Source organism: Colossoma macropomum, unplaced genomic scaffold (assembly GCF_904425465.1).
Source record: "Colossoma macropomum unplaced genomic scaffold, Colossoma_macropomum, whole genome shotgun sequence".
NCBI classification, from domain to species: domain Eukaryota; kingdom Metazoa; phylum Chordata; class Actinopteri; order Characiformes; family Serrasalmidae; genus Colossoma; species Colossoma macropomum.
Window position 1 is genome coordinate 30,086,596 of NW_023494795.1, and position 19,091 is coordinate 30,105,686.

At 38.7% G+C, this 19,091-nt stretch overlaps 1 protein-coding gene across 1 annotated transcript in view; it reads right to left on the minus strand.

Moving 5' to 3' along the window:
• Positions 1-3,841: 3,841 nt before the first annotated feature.
• Positions 3,842-19,091, minus strand: part of LOC118816273 (connector enhancer of kinase suppressor of ras 3-like) — a 75,770-nt gene continuing 60,520 nt past the window's right edge. The window contains exons 16-22 of the mRNA XM_036582799.1: positions 16,543-16,616; positions 14,974-15,045; positions 12,773-12,834; positions 11,616-11,713; positions 8,763-8,964; positions 6,409-6,590; positions 3,842-4,842 (exon numbers count right to left, since the gene is read on the minus strand). Coding sequence (XP_036438692.1) covers positions 4,627-4,842; positions 6,409-6,590; positions 8,763-8,964; positions 11,616-11,713; positions 12,773-12,834; positions 14,974-15,045; positions 16,543-16,616 — 906 coding nt within the window. The 3' untranslated portion in view covers positions 3,842-4,626. The remainder of the gene's footprint in view (positions 4,843-6,408; positions 6,591-8,762; positions 8,965-11,615; positions 11,714-12,772; positions 12,835-14,973; positions 15,046-16,542; positions 16,617-19,091) is intronic.

Below are 19,091 nucleotides of genomic sequence, written 5' to 3' on the forward strand. Positions count from 1 at the left end.
TTGTCCTGTGTAAATAGAGGCACTCAGTAAAACAGTTATTTTGGGCCCCGAGGACACAATTCTACACTGAATTCTGGCTCTATAACCACAGATGTTCAAAACTAGGGAGAAAGACGTTCATCTAACGCCGCAGGTAGAGAGTTATATGAGGAAGGAGGGCCTCATAAACTCAGATCAGCAATGTAGTACAGTGGATCTCACTCATAGGAAACCTCATGGGAACCTCATGCAGTGAACATGAACATTTTGCTATGGTGTGGAAGAAAGCACTTTCTTTTTAGGAAGCAGTTCTACGAAGCATGGTGGGCAGAGAAAGAAAGTCTGGAAGACATGGAGAATAGGGGTTTTGAAACAGCTTGTCAAATATTAGTTTGTACATTTTCATGCAGTGACAGTGGCGTGGTAGTGACATGGTGTTGTGTGGCGCTGGTATGAGTGCATCAGACACAGTAGAATTGCTGTTTTTTTTTTGTTTTTCTCAGCACAATCATGAACAAGAACCCAACAGAAATTTACAGTTCTTGTTCTGGTTCACTGTCCACCTGCTAGAGAGACAGCTGGAACCATCTTAGAAACCACTCTAAAGAGTCTAATTTGGCTAAGTAGCTGTCTTCCTTGACTTATGGGCTGCACTGTTGTGTGCACGCATGCTCACAAAAATGTTTATATTAGCCTCACGTGCCATCCCTGCTGAAAAAAAAAAGAATAAATAAACAGCACAGACCAGAATGACCACTGACCTCTAGCAGTGTAAGCATATTCTGTGGCTTGATGAATCACGCTTCTCTATCTGGCAGTCTGATGGACGAGTTTGAGTTTGGTGAATGCAAGGAGAACGCCACCTACAAGACTGCAGGTTTGATGGAGGAGGGATAATGCTATGGGGTTGTTTTTCAGGGGGTAAGTTTGGTGTATAAGAACCTGACTGGCCTGCACAGTCTGCCCTGACCTCAACACCAGTGAACGCCTTTGCGATGAACTAAAACGGAGATTGCGAGCCAGGTCCTCTCGTCCAACATCAGTGTCTGACCTCACAAATGCTCTTCTGGATGAATGAGCAGACATGCCCACAGACACACCCCAAAGTCTTGTAGAAAGCTTCTCAGAAGAGTGGAAGCTGTTACACCTGCAAAGAGAGGACCAACTTCATATTAATGTCTGTGGATTTAGAATGGGATGTCATAAAAGCTCCAGTGGGTGTCCCAATACTTTTGTCCATACAGTGTATGTTGATTTTACTAGTTTATGCTGTTCTTCCTAGCAAGGTTGACCAATACAGCCAGCTCACATTAAACACCAGAATACTGATTTCACACTAGATTTGACTTGGCTCAAAGTTTTTATCAAATTTTACAAGCTTTTCACCACCCACATCCACATTTCAATGAGGATTAAGTTGACTGGTATGGGGCAGGTACCAAAACCACAAAACTGGAACGTTCGGTACTGGCTGATGGTCAATGGAAAAAGCAGTTTCAGTTTTCTGGTGTTCTGGTACTTTGTGCAATGGAAGAACATTCTTACTGTCCACTTCATCAGATCTCTCTCATACATGTACAGTTAGAAACTGCAGCTCATCCATTGACACACAGTGTGTGTTAACCATCATCTAGCCCTTCCTCAGTGGTCAGTTTCTGACATTACATTATATGTAATGTTGATGGTAACATAGTGTTAAATCTCAAAAAATAAATTTTCATTCTCAAATCTCAAAATTGCATCTCAAAACTATTGTAAATCACCGTCTCAGGCATCAGGCAGCATATTCCTATCACCACTACTGTGAACAACCATTTCATATCACACCACTCTGAAAGATTGTTTACATCTTAACCATTTAATTATACTGAACATTTTTAAATGGCTGGAAATCCAACTTTAACATAGCCAGTCTAGGATGAGATCAATCCTCAGCACGTTGCACAGTGCCATCTAGTGCACAGACATCTCATTCTCATTCAAATCAGTGTCAGCACCAGGGTCCAGGCTTAGCGCTCTTTTTGCTGTGACACAAAAGGCAGCAACAGATGGCTGAGTATGATCTGCATGCTGGAGCCACGTTCCTCAGCTCGCCATTGATGAATCTTTTTGGGGTATTCATATGCAATCTTTTTCCTTTCATCACAGTTCACACCCGCAGATGGCTGCCAGAGGACTAATGTGCATGTCGGCTTTGTGATACAGCCTGAAAAAGAGTCTGTGTCTACTTTTCTGCTCAGAGACTTTCTGGAGTGCTGATTTCTGGAGAAAAGCTTATGTAAATGCTTGACAAATGATGAGAATAAGAGCTGTTGCTTAAGCTTGTATCTATTATGGAAGTCATAATGGTAATCACATTACTGTAGATACTTTAAATCACTTTACACAGGCTGCCCGGGATTCCAGTCAGAGCCAGCATTCACTACTGAACTGTACAAGGCCATATCTGAGTGACCTTACTTAAAGTGATAGTTCAGCAATACATAAAATGTTCACATTTCCCGCGTTCACAAATATATAGTCAATTAGCAAAGACGTACTTAGAGTCTAATGTTCCTTTTTATTTTTATTATATAAAGCAATCTTCGTTCTTCATATTCATTATATAAGATGTTGCAAGCTGGGTTAAAGCAAAAAATGTGTACTGCCTAGCTGGGGGGCCTAAGGATCAGTTTGAGAGTCAGTGATGTGAAGCAGTTTAAATTGCCTTTCTATATGAAATGTGCATAAATAGACTATCTTAACTTTAATACACTAAATTATTCAGAGTGGTTTGGTGCGAAAATGCTCTGTTCTAGAGAGACGTACTGAGTCAGAATTGTTCACAGTGGTGGTGATGGGAACCAGATGTCTGAGAGTTTAATATGCCTTTAAAAGCTCCCTCACAAAAAGTTATTACATGAACAAATACACTGATGTCTGAAATATTGTTTTACGATAGGTCTGAGGAGGCTTTGACATAAACTATAACTTTTAAGATTTGCCACTCTTATGCCATCATCATCATTACATATTAAAATTCAGACACATGCAGGTTCACTGGTGGTTTTAAATAGTAAATACAATATATTTGCAAATTGAGTTGGTATGTTTTTCCATAATGTGGGTATGCATTTCCACTCTGAATGACTCAATGATTATGTACAAACCTTTGAAAACAAATTACTGCTAAGTTAGATTTGGATTTTTAAAATTTTCACCAGCACAGTATTTACTTTACAGCATAACAGGTATAATTAGTTTTTTACAAAACCAGCCAAATCATTCACAGACATCATGCAACAAATAAAATACTTCAGGTATTTATTTACAGTTGTAAATACATGTTTATCTAAAACACAAACAGAAAAATAAAATCTTACTGCCAGTTATTTCTTAAAAGAGAAATCCATCCGTTTACATTTCAAACTGTTCTAGAAATTGTTCTGAACTGTCAGATGGACAGTTTACTGTGCAAAGTCTTAATCTGTTCTTTTGAACGGACAACCAGGAGTTTGATTTTAAAACACACAGCATGCAATGTCCACAACTTAAAACAACTTCTTAACATGACAGAAAGTAAGATAATAGGTGAACCAAAGTGACGAGGTGTCATGACTAAATGGAGGGAGTGAAGTGTTTTTCTGAAACTAACATTTAGTGATAGATGCAAGTGTTTCCCCTTAAGACACTTGACAAATCTAAGATGACTTAAATTAAGGCTTTCATGATTAAATACACTGAATACGTCTGCTCTCATGCTTCTGTAAGGCAATTTAAATATGAATGTTAAAATGTTTTATATATACAACATTTAAAAGGGCAATTGCACCAATTTTTTAAAAATTTCAGCCTCATTAAGTGGTTAAGATGTAAACAAAGTCAGAGTGGTTTGGTGTGAAATGCTCTGTTCTAGAGAAACTTAGAGTCAAAACTATTCACAGCGGTGGTGATAACAACCAGACATCTAAAAGCTCCATCACAGAAAGTTATAACATGAATTGGTACAAATATACTAATTAAGATCCTTTGATGTCAGGTACATACAGGGTGGTCTGAGGCAAAATAGTCCGCAAAGAAATGTTTTTGTTTTTTTTTGATTTACCACTATTTTACCATCAATATTGCATATAAAAACTCAGAAGACAAGTGTAGGTTCGCTGGTCGTTTTGGACAGTAAATAAAATGGCTATGTGTGGTGTAAACATTGTGAGCCCTTGTTCCTATCACCACCACTGTAAAGAAATCAGCAAGTTTTTCTACAATAAAACTATTTTACATCAAACCACTCTGAATTAGGCAGAAATTTTGTAAAATCAGTGGAGTTACCCTTTAAAAAACAACTTTATTACATTTTGAGTGTGAACTATTTCCAATGAAGCATCCACAGAATCTCAATACTGCCATCTGCTGTCTGCCTCAAACCAAGCAGGTCACTTGACAAGTCCAAGATGAGATAACTCAGTAAATAACTGAGTGATAATCATGAACAGATCCACTCATATGCTGCTCAAATGCCCTTTCAAAAGAACACAACTAATCTGTAAGCAGGAGGTGAAACATAACAGACTTCAAATGTAAAGTGGTGCATGTGGCAAAGGCCGCTGTCTAAAATATGGCTACCATCCTCCACCTTAAACCAGGTCACCATCCAGAACGTGTGTGCACTCACACGCTGGTCTCTGTGAATACAGCTGAAGTGGAGCACTGTGGTTGACTCTGAACAGGCTCTCTGGGCTGGGGGGTTTCCTGCGCTGCTTGAACCTTTTTGCTGATCTCCTCCATCAGAAGGACATTAGCACTCCTCCACTGTCGGTACTTATTGCCGTCCAACGCTGAATCAGCCAGAACCTGCTCTATGGCCAGCAGGTCAGCTTCTTTGGCCTGGAACACAACATGCAGACAGTTTAGACTTATACATAACCTACTTTCTTGCTTTCTAACACTTTGTGAGCGTATGCAATTACAGTCGTATGCACAAGTTTGAACACCCCTAGTCAAACGACGTTTTCCGTTTTCTAAATGAAAACAGGTCAACATGTAATCTACAGGAAACAAACTTAAATATGGCATTTTTCAACAAGTTTTAGTGCACATGTTCTTTTTATTTGCTGAGTTTAACATATTGGAAAAACCAAAAACACAAAAAAACTTCAGCACAGGCCACATAAAATGTAATCTGACAAGGGGCGGACAAGCTTTTGCATATGAATATATATGTTTTGAATATTTTTTGACTATGAACTGAACACAAACTCTGGTGAACCTTTTTTCAGGATCCACTGAATCTCAATACTGCCATCTGCTGTCTGCCTCAGACAAGTTCTCTAAACTTTGAGCCCCAACCCCATTTCACCCCTCGCCCCTACCTCTTAGCCCTTAGCCCTCCGTTTTACGCATTCAGGTCTAGGGTAAGGTGTCCCAATTTTTGTTGAGATGGATGGGCAAAGTGTTAGGGCGAAGTGTTAGGGCTACACGGCCCTCCAAACTGAGGTTTTTCAGAGACAAACTCCAAATAGAGTGTTGTGACAAAAAAAGAAAAACAAGCAAGACGGCTGCGCAAATGACCAAAGAAACCCACAAATTTGTGGGTATTTTCTCTGTTAAAAAAATACGATAACCATTATCTTAGCTTAATTATGGCCCTTTTCTTCATCACAAACATTAAAAAATTGCTAATAATATGCTAATGTCTTGGTAGCTAGCTAGCTTATTTCCCAATCCACCTTGAATAGTCCAGCAGTAGTAAAGTGCCAAAATGTAACTGCTGCTCCATTTCAGGTGGTACGGGAAAATTCAAACAAGAAGCTGGCAAGTAGCTGACTTCAGCCTCATATCAGGGGTAGGCGAAAATAAATAACTGTCACACACCCCCTGTTTGAAGGCATATGATTCCCTAAATTTAACTAAAGCCCAGCAGTGAGGTTGCTAAACTTTACCCTCCTCTGCCGTCACTGCAGACTCGCAGGGTCTCATTAATAACGCAGTCCTAGCTGAAGTGAACAGAACAAACTGTTAAGTTCACAGTGAAATCTTTAGAGAAAGGTGGGTTACAGTAACCTTTAGCTGCTCCTTTCAGATGTTTGGATCCTTAGCAAGACTGAATTTGCTTCCTGACAGACATGAACAGCACATCGTTTAATCATTTTCTCATATCTTCCACTCGGATAACTCTGCTACAGACCAGCTGCAGTAACAGCACTCAGCATCATTTCAAAGTGAGCTGTCACAGCTAAGCTGCTGTAGTTATATGTAAAGATGTGGATAGTTATATGTAAATGTGTTCACAATTGTGATATCACATGAATCATGATTCTTCTGCTGCAGCTTAGTTTCCACATATAAACTGCAAAGAGTGGAAACAGTGCTTTTGAAACTTGAAACAATGTTTACATCCTCCAAATAAAAATATCATGATAAACCATTTTAAAACCAATTCTCCAGTCCTACCTTTAAAGTGCTGTTGAGTGTTCGGACCAGGTGTAATTTCTCGTTGACCGTGTCGTTTTTACAGCGTCTGACAAAGGAGGACCTGTAATCCCGCTTGGACAAAGGCTGCAGCGTCCCGCATGGCGTCAGGTTGGCATGTTTGAGGTCAAGATACAACATCTCTAGCTCATCAGATGGAGGCCCTGATGGAACAACAGTAGAGTTGGATTAAAGCATTTAAAACTCACATACATACACACATCATCTACACCGCTTATCCTTCGCGGTGGGGTGCTGGAGCCTATCCCAGCTGTCATTGGGCAGAAGGCAGGATACACCCTGGACAGGCCGCCAGTCCATCGCAGGGCAACTAATACACCATATGGCTATGAATACGCTGCCTAATAACTGAGACACTGTTTTACAATGGTTTGAAGTAAAGTTTGGACTAAAACATATTTGTAAAAACATTTTCATGGTGGAGAGGAACATGCAGGGCATTCTTAGGCAAAAAAGTCCCCAGTAAAAACCTTTTTTGCCAGATTTACCACCATTTATCAAGCAAACATTGTGATTTCACATTGGTTCATCAGTAATCAACATCAAATTTAATGATGCTGAAAGGAATCAACTGTCCCATTTCCACAGTTTCTGCTAGTTCTCTCCATTCCTCCAGCTCCTTTCCTCTCCTCGATTCTTCCACATTCTTCTGGGGTAGGAGGTGAGCAGTAAGAAGGGAGGGGAGGACATGAGCAGTAGCAAAAGTTTCTAGATGCAGCCTTTGACTTAGAACCTTAACAGGTAAGTCGGGATGTGAGTATAGTTTTGTATAAGGATTTTGTATGTGTTTACTGATTGGAACAGAGCAAAAAGGCATAATTATACAAAAAAGAACATCAGAGTCATCATTGACAGAATTCTCATGCTCTGTCTTTACAGTGTGCTTCCCCTCTCCCTCTTCTGACTCAAAGAAACCACTGCAGTGCATCACCATGACAGCTTTTTCCCATGCTATTTTGCTTATCAATCAAATCAGATAAATGTGGCTGTCACCTCATTTCCCTCAGACTACCACTTCAAGAACCTTTACTGAGGATGCTGATATGCTCTTATTAACTCCCTGTCTGTGTACCACTGGCATTTCTATGTACTTTATTTGCTTGTTACTCCATCCAAAATGAAAAATGTAATCACTGTTATGTCCTCTATTGTAAACACGCTGACTTGTATCCTACAGTGGTGCTGCAATGGTATCTATTAGTGAGATTTTCTGGTTTAAAGACTAGCAAAACCTCCTGCTGATGATGTATTCTGAAGGTGGGATGAATATTTGAAAAACGATGGCTGCTTTGTGGGTGGATTTTTGGGGCTATTCTGAGATTTTTGTTGTTAGCTGGCGAAAACAGAAATCAGCCAAAGAGCTAATGTTCATGCTAGAAGGCCTAACATCTGATTGAAACCGTATAACTGTAGAACATCATCATCATAATGGAGAGAATGGATTACTCAAACAACAGAAATAACTCGTCAGATAAGGACGACAACAAAAAGCTAAAAGCTAAAATCCAGGTATACGTCAGTTTGACTACTTTTCTCTGCTTGCAAGAGTAAATTTAGTGTCCATTTAGTGCTGAAAACATAAAATCACTGTTTCTTTATGACTTTGTTCGCTGACGAAGGTAAGAGTTACACTAAGGCTTTGTTGCATTTTTTTAGCCTATAACTCAGCGGCTAGGCTAGCAGTCAGGACTGGTTGACATCAGTCAACCAGTTGTATACGGCATACGGCATGCTAAGTATTGTAGTACGAGAACACTGATGAACGCAAACATCAAAATGACATAAAATCGTGAATTCTGTCAAACTGATGAGGGTGAGGGATCTAATGCCACGCTACAGAACACTGCATGACACAACAAACAAAATATTAAACTCGTGATGGGCCAGAATGCCCTTTAAACATCAGGTGTGCAGCTTTATGGTCCCACATTAAACAGACATCTACCAACATTTTCCTTAGACCTGTGCCTGTAACAGAATCTGGTTACTCAGATTAAAGGTCTGCACTCCTGTGGATTCCAGCTGGACCCGCCACAATATCCAGCCCACTGCAGGCGGGAGCAGGATGAAGCACATATGAAAAAAAAACCTGTAAATTAATAAATAATATTCACAACTCCTTATTAAAAAATAAATATTAACATGCATATCATTAAACCCTTTGACTATTCAGCCATTTGGTAGGAGGATGTCTGCATAACGTTCCTACTGCACTGCTCTACGGGCCAAACATTGCTGAGTCGCTCATGCCATGCAGAAGCAGTATGTGTGAAATAGGTCTGAGGCAGATCAAAGCATTCTGGATGGTCACTCACGTTCATTGCCGTGGTAATCCTGCAGGTGGCCCAGTGCGTTTCCTTCGTTGATGGACACCTGAAGGGTCTGGGAGTCAGAACTGAGCTCCAGCCACGACTCTGTGTCTGAGCTCACGCACTCTGTACTGTTACACACAGGAGACACCAGGGGAAGCATCGCCGGACATGGAGACGAGCAGGAGCGCGGAGGAGGGAGACAACCCTGCAGAACATACACGCACAACAGGGTGTAAAAAACACATCAGCCTGGAGGCAGCAATTCAACTACATGTATTTTGGAATATTAGAATATAAGTATATATCATTTAATTAAAAAAAAAAACAACATTTATTTTATGACAACTGATTTAAATAGAGGTGGAATCTACAACTGAATTTGTAGAATCTCTGCTTGTAGATTTTTTTGTTTTTGTTTTGTTTTTGGAATAATAAATACTTAATAAACTTCAGAAATTCATTTTATGTTAACGTCCGATTTAACTTCTAATTATTTTAGAATGATATTTCACAGCTTTCTGATAATTACATGTAATTACAAACTTTTAATTGCTAGTATACTTTGCACCAAAATAAATTTCTCAGGTTATTTCCAAGTGCAAGAAAGTCCTATACAAAAGGCTGAACACCCCTAGTCAAATGACATTTTGATGATGTTTCCAACACACTAAAATATGGCATTCCGTCCTAACTGCAGTGCACAATTTCTGTTTATTTGGGCGTTTAACTAAACTTTTGCACAGGCCACATTTTATGGCTTTTTTTTCCACCATATTAAATTTAGCATATAAACAGCAGTTGTGCATCCAGATCTGCAGAAGTGCGTTCTCTGTAGAGGATGTGGAAACTTATTTTCATTTAGAAAATCAACAGAATGTCATTTGACCAGTGGTGCCCAAACTTTTGAATATGCACATGCCTGCACAAGTCAGTCCCATCATTCATCAATCAACCAACATTTCACCAATAATTCAGAGCCATTTGTACAGACAGCACAGTCATACAACATCCACAGTGCTACCTATACATAATGAAAAACATGTACAGTCTAAGAGGGAGTTCAGACACGGCCTTTTCAAGCCTGCTTCTTGTCATTGCTGTTTATGAAGCAATGCGCGCTGAGAAGCACTTCTCTATCTTGTGAAACCTGTTTTGTGGTTTTAAACCGTACATTTAAGTTGAAAAACCAAAAACCTTTCCACTGATTGACCACAAAGGTGACATATGCCATCCAGAGCTGACCAAATAAGACTGAGCATTCCTAGTCACATAGAGGAAAAGCACGGTCTGGCTGTTTTTAAACAAAATTAATTGTACTAAAGCAATAAGCCACTTGAGGCTGCGCCTTACAGTGATCATCACAGATAAGGGTTATTATGCATGACTCAAAGTGAAATAAAACCCCCTTGACAAAATCACTGTAATGCACAGAGTTAGATAGCTAATTGATTTTAGAAAACAGTACACAACATAAAGTATGATAAAATACACACAATTGAACTAAATAATTTATAAGTTATTATTAATAGTAATCAAGATAAACTATTATTCCATCAAAAAGTAGTCCCTTTAGAGTATGTTATTGTTGTCAAGCAACCATGGACTGCTGAAAAGGACAAGGATGTTCAGTCACCCATCCTTGTATACTGCAGTTTTTTACTTTCTCATGTAACAATGAACATATTATAATACTGAACTATTTCATGCAAAATCATTCGCTTTAGAAGCCGCTTTTGCTCACCAAATTAAGGAGAGTCTAAATTATGGAATTCATGCCAGACTGAAAAGCAATCACTACAGTAAAAGAACATGAAATGCAACATACACAGTAATGACATTACTGTCCATAGTGACGTGTAGAAAACGTGACAAAATGAAAAACAAACCTCTATTATATTGTCTTCACCAGACACAAATTATTGGGATCCTGTCGGTTAAATGCTGTGTTATTTTGCATTATGGTTCTAAAGACCTTAGGTTGTTTTTTGTTATGTAGTTTTTAGATGGCATTTTGGCTGGTTTTAATTTTTTTTTAGCTGGAAACTATAAAAGCAATTTAGCAACCATGAATCTCAAACATCTCCCTCCTCTTTCCTATATAGCGCACTATGTAAGTTATGTAATTCTGCCTTCTTCGCCCAAATACTGCACTATTTGTCCAGTATGGAATTGTACACACATGGCTGAAATCCAAAAGACTGTTTTTAGCTATATTCTGTACTGTCTGGGTGGAGTCTTAATTCTCCACGTAGGGAGTAGAGAGCAATTTGAGATTCAGCCCTAGAGTGAAAAAACACTGTTAGCTTGATGCTAATAGAAGACTGGAGATCGATAGAAGCACTTGTTTCTGTCACTCACATGTGTTACCATACGCCCCCACCAAAGAAGTACATCCTACTTCTTTTAAACCATGTGACGTGGCACAGCACGCGTTTAAAAAGGTGTTGTCTGAACGCCCCCTCAAACTGTGATCAGCTATCAAAACAGAGCAGAGAACCACAAAAGAGTGCAAACTAAGCAAATTGTGCAGTGCGAAGACATGCCCACAACTGGAGATGTGTTTCTTTCAGTTTTGTGTAGCACCTACAGTTGTACTTAAAGGAATAACAACATATTTCAACCTAATATCTACCTGCTGCATCTGTAGCATATGGCTGATTACTAAAGACAATAATTTGGATGTGTTTGTCTGGACTTGCCCATGAATGCATAACCACACGATAGCTGAGTTAGGCATTTTATCTTTTCTTATGTAATAAAATCGACCAATTTTGAATAGAAGGAACAAGATACTGACCCACATGAAAAAAAGCAGTTAGTTATACTGCATAAAGAACTGTATGACATGCTACTCACATTGATGGAGCTGGTCGTGAGCTGCTCAGTATACTGGCCACAGGTTTCTGCTGTCTCTTCTTCCTCATCTTCATCATCGCTGGCTTCACTATAGCACTCTAAGCAAACACACATGCGCACACAGACAGTGGTGGCATCTGAAGTTAATGCTCTGACCGCATAAAAGAGCACAAGCTAACTGTGGCCTACTTTGGTTTACCCATGAAGTCAGTGCAGCGGACCAGGTTATAAATAAGTACGCAAAGGTTCAAACATCCCCAGACGAATGACATGCTTGAAAATAAGTTAACAGGTCAACTACAGACAACATACTTTTGTTCATTTTTGATGTACAATTACTGTTCATTTGTTCAATTGAACATGTGGGGGAAAATTCAATACAGCCTGAGCAAAATGTTTGGCACATTGTACATTTTATGTGTTTTAAATTATAATTTGCATAAAAATGTCATATTTAAGTCTATTCTCTGTAGAGGGCATGTTAAAGCTGCAGTGTGTAAGATTTAGTGGCATCTAGTGGTAAGGTTGCAAATTGCAACCAAATGAATCCCCTCCCTAGCCCCTCCCTTTCCAAACGTGCAGTATAACCTGCAGTGGCTGTCAGGTTTTCTGCCATCGTCTGCCCAATTTTGTTTTACTTCATGTTTTTGCCTCTTTGATAATAAGGATTCACCCTCCAACGCTTTTTGTGCTAAATAATAAGCATAATCCTGGGTTAAATTTGGGTTCTCAAGCTTCTCACAATGCAAAATGGTTAGCTAACACCAGCAGCAACGACTGATTCTTCTTCGTTCTACTTCTTCCAACAATGTGCAACAGATCCAGCAAATTCGTGCTGCTTCACTGTAAAAATGCAAAAGGTGCCCTAGAGCCTCTGTTTGGTTTATCTGTTCTGTGCTACTGTAGAAACATGGTGGTGTAACATGCCTCTGTTGTAAGAGGACCAGCTCCCTATGTAGATATGAAAGGCTCATTTTATGCTAACAAAAACACATTGAGTCATAGTTATTGTAGACCAAACAATAATGAAAACATTGCTTTGTGTATGGAGCAAATTGTGTATTTGACCATGGGGGCCCAAACTTTTGCACACAACTGCATATAAGGGACTGTGTGTGTGTGTAAGTGTGTTTTTGCAGGATGGTGAGTATCATTACCTTCACTAGCAGTTTCTGTGAGCTCCTGCTTGGTGGAAGCTGTAGTTAGCCTATTCAACCACCTGGATTTAAAAAAGAAAACATTTAAAGGGGAACTCCACCTATTTTTCAATTTCTGCATAAATAAATGGTTGAGATGTAAACATGGTCAGGTCATTCAGAGTGGTTTGATGTGAAAAGTTCCATTCTAGAGAAGCCAAGTCAGAATTGTTTTCAGCGGTGGTGATAAAAACCAGGCGTCTGAAGAGTTTAATGTCTCTAAAATCTCCCTCTCAGAAAGTTGCATGAAGCAGTTATGTATACACTGCCTTGTTTCACAATAGTTTTGAGAAGGTTTTTATTTTTAAAACCCTTACCATCATCAACATTACATATAAAAACTCAGAAAACACGTGTAGGTTCACTGGAGGTTTTGGGTAGTAAATAAAACAGCTAAATCTGTGACCCCTGGTTCCTATCACCACCACTGTAAAGAAATTTGTGTCTGTAAGTTTCTCTGCAATAAACCATTTCACACCAAACCACTCGGAATGACTTTATTTACATCTCTATGACTGAACTGTGCAAAATTGCTGGAATTCCCCTTAAAAGGAGACTCATTTTTAAAAAGCTGTCAAAGGGCACATGCACACACTTATGAGTCAACAAGAAAAACATTATCACCTTTGGCCAAAATGAAAATCACACCTACACAAGGCTGGTAACCAGCAACTCCCTCATCCTTAGCAGCTCAAGCCACAGATTCAAACAACAAATTAGCTTCAGGACTCGCACAAATATTGTAGCTGCCAAAAAAATAAATGGCCTGTTTGTCATGAAATTCTCACACAAAGTAAAAAGGCCGTTGCTGTGCTCAAATGAAAATAAACATAGAAAAAAAGGGAAAAGTTATTTTTTGGACAGCGATGATACACACTGCAAATTTTACATCAATGTTTTCAATAATTTCAGATTTTGCTGCAGATACATGTATTAAATAATTCAAAAGCTGGTTGACTTCTAATGGCGCCCCCTTGTGGAAAACATATAGCCTGCTAAACATACATATGTGACATAACAATAATAACAATAATAACAATAATAATTACACTATATTACTTATCAACTATTTATTGTTCACATAGTCATTTGGGAACATTGAGTTGTTGTTGTATATACATTAACAAAACAAATTAAAAACAAGTGACTTCAACAGGCAACTGGGGGTATAAAGGAACATTTAGCCACAGAATTTCTAATCATTTTCTACAGGTGTTTTTCCTCTTCTGTGGACGACGGGCCAGTATGTTAATTTGTAAGAGAAATATATTGTCACTGCCCAAGGAAAAACAAGTTTCTCCAAAATGGAAACGTTAAAGAAGAGGGCAAAATGTTCTTAGCTTTTAATGTAAGTTAATGTAAAGAGATTTTATTGCAAGTGAATTTGGAGCATTTCTATTGGTCCATTCGTCATGAAATTTTCACGCAATATGAAGGGCAGCTGCTGAGCTCAAATGATGCAGAAAAATAAAAATAGAAAAAGATTTTTTTTTTTTTTAAAACAGCCACAACATTTTAACTGATTGCGGACCCAAAATCAATCTATTTAGTGCTAAAAGCTGTGCTATCTCTGTCTTCTCAGTCAAGTCCTTATTATATCACATTCTTGGCAACGTGCCTATGTTCAGACACGTGCTTCAGAGTTGCAAAGTACAAAACTTTAACATTTCATGGTTCTGTTAAAACAAAAATCAGCAATTCGCTGAACTGTTGGCCTGTATAGTTTCTCCATGTTCCTGCAATGAATACCAGAATAGTGATTTCAGTATTCGAATACAGCCATTCAGTAAATGAGTCGAGGTTAGACTTGGCCCCCTCATTTATCTTACCCTAGGGGGGTTCTTCCCCCAATTCACCATACAGTACAAAAAAAGATAACTTATTCATCATTTATGATAAACATAAGCTCTAACGCTGGATCAGTCAGCCTCAGGGCTATGACGCTGCAGCTAAAACTGTCATACGGAGCTTTTCATGGCCTGTCAACCAAAAGCATGAGTGTGGGTGACCACAAACAGAGATAGAGTGATAGAGTCTGAGAGAGAGAGCGAGAGCGAGAGAGAGAGAGAGAGAGAGAGAGAGCGCGAGAGCGAGAGAGAGAGAGAGAGAGAGAGGGAGAGAGATTCAAGACCACTTCCCACTTCTGCTTTTTTCACACTCACTTGTGCATGTCTTTCGTGTTCTCAGCTGCAAAGAAGAGCGTCACAACCTGCGGGTGGCTGGCCTTTATTGCACTGGAAAGAACACACATAGAACAAAAATGTGTACAAGGTCAGTTTTTACTTAACATGACTTAAAATGCAGCTCAGAAACATCAGTTTTTATGAATCCGAGCACCGTTATATTGTTAGAATTCCATAAATACAGGATAAAAGGAACAGTTTCCAATAATTAATGAAAATAAATGGCCAGTAATCATCATCATGCAAAATACACCATGCTAATTGGTGCCCACCACCTTCTATTCATTGTTAACCACTTTAGCATGTTTGGTATAAATATATAAATGCATCAGATCAGAGCAGCTCTGTCTGCAAAGGAAGTGTGTGTGAGCACTGTAGTTAAGAATATGTGTGTACCAGACCATTTCCTGTGACTGGGGGAGGAGGTGACAGCATGCTATTAAAGCAGATGCTTAACCACGCTGAGATCGCATGTCTATTAGACTCTTTACTTACATGAGGGTCAGTGACCTCAGCTAGGCATAATATTCAAACACTTGAAACTCAGCATCACATTAAGACATTAGCAATATGGTCGTTTCTAATATTAGCTGTTGTCACAGTTACAACAATGCATGCTAATGAAGTACACACTGACTACACTGGTAAAGCACATATAAACTACACTGGTAAAGTTCATTTAGGTTATACTGATAAAATACATAGACTACATTGGTAAAGTACAGAATGTCTATACTAGTAAAGTACAGATAGATTACACTGGTAAAGTGCATACAGACTATATTGGTAAAGTACACACAGATTACACTACCAAAGTACAGGTAGGTTACAGAGGTAAAACAGCCAGTCTACACTGGTAAGGCACATATAGAGTACACCACAAAAGCACAGATTGTATATACTGATCAAGCACAGATAGTCTATCCTGGCAAAGCACATACAGACTACATTGGTAAAGCACAGACAGTATATGCTAGTAAAACACAGACAGTCTATACTGGTAAAGCACAGATAGTATATGTTGGCAAAGCACAGACAGTCTACGCTGGTAAAGCACAGACAGTCTATACTGGTAAAGCACAGATAGTATAAGCTGGTAAAGCACAGACAGTCTATGCTGGTAAAGCACAGATAGTATATGCTGGTAAAGCACAGACTATATATGCTGGTAAAGCACAGACTATATATGCTGGTAAAGCTTAGACAGTCTATACTAGTAAAGCACAGATAGACTACACTACTAGAGCACAGGCAGTCTATACTGGTAAAGCACATACAGACTATACTAGTAAAGCACATATAGACTACACTGCACAAATAGTATATATATATATATATATATATATATACATACATATATACACACACACACACACACACACACACACACACACACATACATACATTGGTAAAGCACAGACAGACTACACAGGCAAAGCATAGACAGTCTATGTTGGTACATAGGAAGTCGATATTTGATTTCTTATGTCACTGTAACTAATATAAGATAATATAAAGGTACAAACGAAAAACAAAAAAAACACTTACAACTTCCTCCTGCACTCGTGTGCCTGCTCCAGAACGAAGCCCCTCAGACTGATGTAGCCCTCTGCCTTGTCAGCCTAAAAGGAGATGGTGATGAAACAGATTCGCAGTGGACTCTGCAGCATCTAGGCACCACTTTATAAATGCATCCTGATTGACTGAACTGAAAAGAAGAAGTCCAATCTAAGCTGTAGTTAACCCCTGATTAATCACTGCTGATGAATACGCTGGGACGGTTTTGTTATGCTAATTACCCACTGTGCTTGCTATACACTCTCCATTAAACTCACCATTACGGGTGTAAAACTGCATCAGTTTAGAGCTTAATAAATCATTACAGTCAATAAAAATGAAATAAATAAATAAATAAAAATAATAAATATACAGAACAGTTTGTTCCAACCACACAATCCGATTGGTTTCAAGGCATTTCACTGTACCTATATTATTCCATTGACCACTAGTTGCTAACAATGGTTGCTTTGCTCTATAAGTTTGTCGTAGAACAGCTTCTTTGGCAGAAGAAAATGCCAATAAAACATTTAAAATGGATATTTAAAATAATTTTCAATGTTTTTATTTTTTTACAGTGCAAAACTGCTGTATAAAAGCACTTAAATGCTCCTTTGCTCATTATCATGAAAAACATCATAGTTGTGCTGATCTACAACCAAATCACAGCTGTGATCTTATTTCAGGATAACACACTCCATCTTGTGTTTCAGTGCTTAAATTTTCAAAAAAGCATGCAGCCATATTGTGGCCTCAAAAAAATCTTGGCTGTTTATCTTCTGTATTCTGTCACTCTGTAAATAGTTCCTCTAATCCCATTTGTGTATTCAGATCAAATCAAATAGGGTTCCCACTCATTTTAGGAAAACCAGAAAATTCTCCATGACTTCCATACAAGATCACTCTTTCTCAATGAAGGTCATATTTGAATGCCTTGCATCTGCTGACATCCTTAACATTATAGGCAACAACTAACCTTAAACAGGAATACCACAGATTTTTCTACATTTCTGTATGATTAAATCATTAAGGTATAAACAAAGTCCTTTCAGAGCAGTTCCAGAGAATTTTGCCAATTCAGAATCATTTAGAGTGGTGGTGATAGGAACCAGATATCTGAAGGAGTTCCATGCCTCTAAAAGCTCCCTCACAGATAGGTATTACATAAAATGTGTCTACCTATTAGTGGTACTAGAGGTACATGCAGGGTGTTGCAAGGCAAAATAGTCCCCAAAGCCATTTTTTTCAGATTTATCACTATTTTGCCATTATCGACATTACATATAAAAATGGCTTTGGTAAATAAAATGGCTTTAAACAACCCCTGGTTCCTATCATCACCAGTGTAAAGAAATCAGAGTTACTAAGTTTCTCTGTAATGAACCATTTCATATCAAACCACTCTGATTGACTTTGTTTACATCTCAATAAGTGAAATTAATCAGAACAATTGAGAAATCAGTAGAATTCCTATTTAATGACCACCACTGAATGACTGACAGGCAGACACTTTGAAAACATTCCTCAACTAATTTTTACTGAAATATTAGACATTAACCACACAGACTTACTCTATTCACTCTATTATCAAGTAATTTATATGAAAAAAATCCATTTCTCTACACTGTTATACAGAGTACACTAGTTCAGCTTTCAAGGACTGTATTAAAATAATATAAGAGCAATTTGACACTTTCAAACCCCATTTCTAAATCTGGTCAGAATTCCAGTATATCAAGATTCTCCTAAGGAAATAAACAAACTTTGATTTAATAAATGTTTGTATTGGTGAAATGATTTTTTTCTTTGCTTGTAGGCCTTGAATTGAACACCTTTCAAAATAAATATCTATATGAAATCTTACAGGGCGGCACGGTGGCGCAGTGGGTAGCGCTGTCGCCTCACAGCAAGAATGGCCTGGGTTCGATTCCCGGCCGGGCGACCAGGGTCATTTCTGTGTGGAGTTTGCATGATCTCCCCGTGTCTGCGTGGGTTTCCTCCGGGTACTCCGGTTTCCTCCCACAGTCCAAAGACATGCAGTCAGGCCAATTGGACGTGCTAAAATTGCCCCTAGGTGTGAGTGTGTGTGTGACTGTGTATGTCTGTCTGTCTGCCCTGCGATGGACTGGCGACCTGTCCAGGGTCCTGCCTTCCGCCCAATGACAGCTGGGATAGGCTCCAGCACCCCACCGCGACCCAGTAGGATAAGCGGTTTAGATGATGTATGTATGTATGTATGAAATCTTACATTTTTCCATTTTCCAGATGTTAACTAAGAACTGGATAACTAGTCTTTAAGTTTACAAATTTTCCAGAATGTGTGGGAACCCTGTGGAATTATGGTGAAAGTTTAGATTTCGTTGTATACATTAAATCATCAGTGTGAGATTTAAACCTTTAATCTCTGTTTGGGTTAAAACCTAAGTAATCTTCACCTGTGAATCTACACAATTTAAAAGGATGAGGTTCTTCAAGGGTTCTTTAGTGAAGAAAATGGTTCTACATAGAACTATGAACGTTCAAAGAAGCCTTTAAATGAT